The sequence below is a fragment of the Physcomitrium patens genome, chromosome 2 (genome assembly GCF_059467195.1).
Source record: "Physcomitrium patens ecotype Gransden chromosome 2, ASM5946719v1, whole genome shotgun sequence".
In the NCBI taxonomy this organism is placed as follows: Eukaryota; Viridiplantae; Streptophyta; class Bryopsida; order Funariales; family Funariaceae; genus Physcomitrium; species Physcomitrium patens.
Genome location: NC_143411.1, coordinates 20,801,556 through 20,806,744, shown reverse-complemented (window position 1 = coordinate 20,806,744; position 5,189 = coordinate 20,801,556). Strand labels below are relative to the sequence as shown.

The window sequence follows — 5,189 nt, the reverse complement described above, 5'->3', positions numbered from 1 at the left end:
TTATAAGAAATTAAAAACATATTATTTAAATCTTACTATCTTAAATACCAGAAGAATTATTTACATATTTAAAACAGTATTTTAAAACTTTAGTTTTGAACTATGCTTTTTTTAGCAAGATTATTGATACATTTCAAAATACAAAGAGTAGTAATTTGGAAGAGTTCTAAAACCATCATCTTGATAATGGAGTCTTAAGGATTTTCCGGTTAAAGAAGTATGGTTCTAAAAACGGATACGTAAAAATAGCTTACATTTTATTAAATAAGTAGTGGATGCAAAATTTTACAAATAGAACAGGCTAGGGCCAGGCAGAAGTCTATTCACAATGCGCAATCCTGACTAATAGGCAACTATTTACCCAGGACTGAAATTCTAGCGAAACGTAGTCTTCGCAACTAAGACAGTTCCTCAGCAAACACAATGCTGAAGCAAGTCATATGAGTATATACAGCAATCACGAATGGGATCTAGTGCCACGCAGAAGAAACAATGAGTGGCCGATTCTTCCAGCCCAGGAAAAGGGCTCCACCCTCCTCTTTAAGCCTGTATTTATCACTGTACGACTCCAACAATGTCTTTATTGTGTTGTTCACTGTTTGGCTCAAAGGGTAGGGTCGAAACCCAGCCATGGTGAGGCGCGCCCGCCATTTGCCCATCATTTCATGCCTTTCCACTCTGTCGATGCCTTCACAAGCAATAATATTGACGATGTCACGGGCTAGGCATTGTTGCTCAACATTAACACGCTCCTTGCTCTCTCGAGCTAAGGTTATATCCAAGGACTCAAATATGGCAGAGTAATAACTCAGAGCTTCCAAAAAGCGTGGAAAGAAAGGGGCGGTGTTCGTATTGGACTCCTGCTCGACAAGAGTCATGACTTTGGGATTGAGGCCTTTTATCATATGCAGCATACGGTCCCGAGGATTGCTTGTGCAAACGCTCTCATCAGGCATGTGGTGGAGTTGTAGCGCAAAATTTACTGCTAGAGCTTCTCCTTGCTGCCGCTCCAGCATCCATGCTTCTATTTCTGTCCCTTTCTTCGCTACAGGATGGAAAACGAAGGGAACTCCGACAGCTTCTGCTAGATTAGCAAGTCGCTTACCAACCATCTCAACACCTACATTTGGAGTTGGCCCTGGCATGGGGTCATCGATACCTGTGATCCGCACGTGAGGTGGACCCCCTGGTCTAGCAGCCAAAGCTCGAATCAGGGTAGTCCATTGTGTACCTTGAGCTATTTGGAAATCGATGATGTGAACCCGAGATTCATTTTGAAATGCCTCAGCAATGGCTCCATTGGCTGCCATGTACCCAAATTTGAAATAAGGGCAGACTTCGTACAGAATCTGCATTGCTGATAGTAAGTCTCTGGTCGGAGGCTCTTTACACTTCAATGAAGTGTAGATACTTTTTCCTGACGCAGCCACACGAGCCACAAGGCCTTCAACCATGTAAGCAGCCAGACGCTGCATCGGATCACCGTGTATTGAAACCTCCTGATTCAGTTGCGCAATAAGTACATTAGCTAACGGCATATCATTATTTGAGACAGCTTCTGCACAAGCTACAAGCAGCTGTTCTGATCTGCTCCTCGTTGCTACCACCAATTTTTGAAGAGCCAGTTCTTCCACCTGCACAAGCAAAGCATATTTCTAGTCAGAATTGGAATTTTGCACTATCTAAAATAGGAGGCTTCATCATCAACTTCTTGTATTGGTCAAAATACTCCCTGCAGGACTCCAAACAACAGCATACTCTTCTTAAAAACTGGAGTTGTCCGGAAAAGTAACAAGTCTATTACTAAATATTGGCGCAGAAATGGCAAGGTAGTCAGAACCTACAAAGAACTAAAGTGTTGTGGCCTTACTCTGGCTGTGACGGCTCCAGTAAAGTTGATTGCGTTCTCGTTGCATTGCTGCTTCCCATAATCAGGTTGAGTAGTACGTGACGTTACAGGGGAAGGCTTAATTGCCGAGTTATCAGCGGCCAGAAACTTTTCAATCGTGTCTGCCCAGTTCCCTTCTGGTGCACGATGGTCGTCGTCGTCGTCGTCGTCCAAAAGCGCATTCTCTAGAACTTGCAGCATATGCACCATTTCTGGATTTCTCTGCGCACAATTGCTCTGCGACTGGGCATACTGCCCATCTGGAACATGTCGTCCGTCCTGTTGATAGTTAGGCATTGAATATCCCTGGGCAATTGCGCCTGGATATGGCATGGGCTTCAAAACAGAAGACGGGCTATTATGGTATGCTAGTGATCCCTCTGACTGCTCAATATGACCATATTGTCTTCCATAATAGTCTGCCTCTTCCTGTTTGACATGGCCCTCTAAAGAAGTATCACTATGAGAGGAGGATTCACTCTGATACGACGCAGAGTTCCAGCCTCCAGACATCCTTTGGCCATTATCCGAAGCGGCATGAGATGAATCTTGCGGAGAGAGGGGAGATATAGGCGAACCGTGGCTTTTAATTTTCAGGCCATATGCATTCTGCCTGTGGTCATTGGCATAAGACGTGCGCGCACCAAAATAGTTGGGTGCCTGCTGACTATTCGCTGTGTCTGAGAAATACTCTCTTTCTTTGCCTGGTGGAAATCCAGGAGTAAGGACCATAGAACCCAGCTCTGGTTCATACTGCACACTCATACTTCGCTGCAACCGAACACCTCAAAGAGGTTTCAGCAACAGCTTTTCAGGTGCCTATATATTTCTCCTTTCACGAGATGGTAATCAAGACAATGGCTTCGCCCTAGTCCTAAAACCGTGCAGTACGATCCAATTGCAATCTGTCATGCGCCCTCCTGCAAATGTGCACTGATCAGAATGTTAGCACAATAAGGAAGCATTAATATCAATAAAACGAGACCACAGGTTGAGGAATCAAGACGCAAGAAGAACTACTCAGAAAGTCTACTGTACTCCATTCAGGCGTTAGACTGCTGCGAAGTTGACAAAACTGGCCACCTGATTCTATCAACCATGAACTCAAGCAAGAAACATGAACTCAATAACCCTTACAAGATGGGCAGGGTCTGAGCTAACTAACAACCTTCGAGAATACAGCTCTTAAATGGACAGCTAATCTTGTTAGAATACAAACACCTGATCACGTGTAACCGAAGGTGAACTACACTTTCCATGTATCGCCAAACTTTCTACTTCATCCCGTAATACTGCAAGCACTGATATCGCTGTAACGCTAAAAAAACCACTGCATTATTCTGTTGACTGCGAATGTCACGGGTTGTCCTAGATGGAAGTACTTGAACGAAAACGTCATGTATACTAGCTACGTAGAAAGATATGAAATATTTCTGTTCTTAAGGTAGTACAAGATTTCTACTTGTACTGGATTACTGCTTGCTTTAAATTTCAGAAGTCGTAAAAGCTACACAATACTTTGTACGTCCGCCAAGTACACGTACAGATTCGCCCGAAGAAGGTGTACAACTACAAATTATTATGCTGTATTTACTCGAGCTTCGTAAAAAAACATAAGTACGACATCAACACCTCGCATTGGTAGATCAAGCTAAAAGAGGTTATTGTACTGATTTGGATCGCAAAGCAATCGTGAGAGCTGAATACTCTTCCAGAATGATAACAGTGGCTAGTATCTTCTTACAAGACCTCAAGTTACATGAAGGCCAAGCCATGTCTACGACACGCTTACCGCATAATACATCAAGGTGCTGAGGGCGCGGAAGAATAGACAGCATTTTTCACCTTGCAAGTAGAGAGTCACTATGAACCCAATAATAAATATCGACTACGTTCATGCATGCGTCACAAAGATTGTCAAGTACCACAAACGCCTACTCAAAAGAGGTCATGATCTCAGTGCTCACGCCGTACAAAGATGCACGAGAATAAGAAATTTGCACTCATTCCAAGAGCCTGCACATCTTGACTTCTAATCACGGAAATTGCTCTCTCACGTACTCCACAAATTAAGACGTACAATGAGCACGTAAGTACTTCTATCGTCTGATTTTGAAAATGAAGGAGAAGGAATGCAGACTAACAAATAGTAACAGTGATCAACCAGTTCCACTGAGTTCTCTGAAATCGAGTAGGGCTAAGTGATGACACCAAAAATTCTCATACTCCCACGGTTTTCATCTCCATGTGTTTGGAAACTAAACAGCACAACCTCTGCACAGTCTCAAAAACTGATCGCCTAGAAGATGGAACCCTTTTCCCAACCCTACCTACCCTCATGGGAGACTTGAATCATCAAAACCTAGGAACATAAAAAATTAAAAGAGGGAGCGAGAGTACCACATAGAAAAAGCAACTTACAACTTCTGTTGCAGCAGAGATAGACCACGCGGCTAACACAAAAATGCCCTCCCACAACTCCACTGCCTAGACGATCAACATTCAACACCATTCTCACTCACAGCTCCATCCACATTCACTCCCACAAAACAGCAGACAACAACAACCCTACGCCATAATAAACGACCAAAATCCAGGTAAACCTAAGTTCTCCTTGATTTCAGAATGGAAAGTACCGAAACACCGCCCAAACCAATCACTTAAGCCTCGCTCTACACCTGCTGTGTGTGCATAAGACTATTTCGGGAAACTCGCCCTCTACCTCCACACACGCCGAAACGTGCAGAAAGCCACCAAAACCCCTCCAACTCAGACCATTCAGCATCGAAGTTCAGTGCAAAAAGTTAGCGGGAAAACGCAGGAACCGAAACATAAACTAAGAAATATCGGTGTTACCGACCCGCTTCAATATTCATCGAACAGGAACGACGCTGTCTCTGTCTCCCCCACGTTCGTATTCACCTTCGCGACAAGGTTCGCATGGACACGAGAGAGGTCGCCATAGCCAGAGCGCGGTCATAGACCCACCTGTCAATGAACGAACCAGAAGGCCACGATGCCCTCCCTGCACCATACCCACCACATCAAATGATACCCGTCTTGACAACAGGCCGGATATTCTGTGGGTTGGAACAGTCCCCAAGGTTACAGAATCCAGCTTCGAGGAAGTTTCAAATGCATTGAACTAGTTCCCTCCAACAACACTCTCTCTTTTATTCCCGTGTGCGGATGTTTGGAGGGTATCTATCCAAGTTGATTGAATGAGGGGTGTAAGCACCGCACGCAATAACGGGGAATCGAATCTGAGTACCCAAAAAGCATTGTTGCCCATCTGTTCCCC

At 44.2% G+C, this 5,189-nt stretch overlaps 1 protein-coding gene across 9 annotated transcripts; it reads right to left on the bottom strand.

The window, feature by feature from the left end:
• Window positions 1-236: 236 nt before the first annotated feature.
• LOC112278742 (scarecrow-like protein 21) lies at window positions 237-4,907 on the bottom strand. 9 transcript variants are annotated; one of them, XM_024512445.3, is made up of 3 exons: window positions 4,749-4,907; window positions 1,871-2,808; window positions 237-1,634 (listed from the first exon to the last, which is right to left on the bottom strand). In XM_024512445.3, the coding sequence occupies exons 2-3, from the start codon at window positions 2,651-2,653 to the stop codon at window positions 471-473; spliced, it is 1,947 nt and encodes a 648-aa protein (XP_024368213.1). In that variant the 5' UTR covers window positions 2,654-2,808; window positions 4,749-4,907; the 3' UTR covers window positions 237-470. The 9 variants fall into 9 exon arrangements, with proteins under 9 accessions (XP_024368213.1, XP_024368216.1, XP_024368218.1 ...); XM_024512448.3 differs by having other exon boundaries at window positions 3,681-4,768; XM_024512450.2 differs by having other exon boundaries at window positions 4,611-4,750.
• Window positions 4,908-5,189: the final 282 nt, after the last annotated feature.

What these genes read in the sequence shown, in the direction of transcription:
- LOC112278742 (XM_024512445.3), bottom strand. Translation starts at nt 2,653, where the DNA reads ATGAGTGTGCAGTATGAACCAGAGCTGGGTTCTATGGTCCTTACTCCT. An exon ending in CTGGAGCCGTCACAGCCAGA is followed by an intron (nt 1,635 to 1,870) that starts GTAAGGCCACAA and finishes TTGCTTGTGCAG; the next exon opens with GTGGAAGAACTGGCTCTTCA.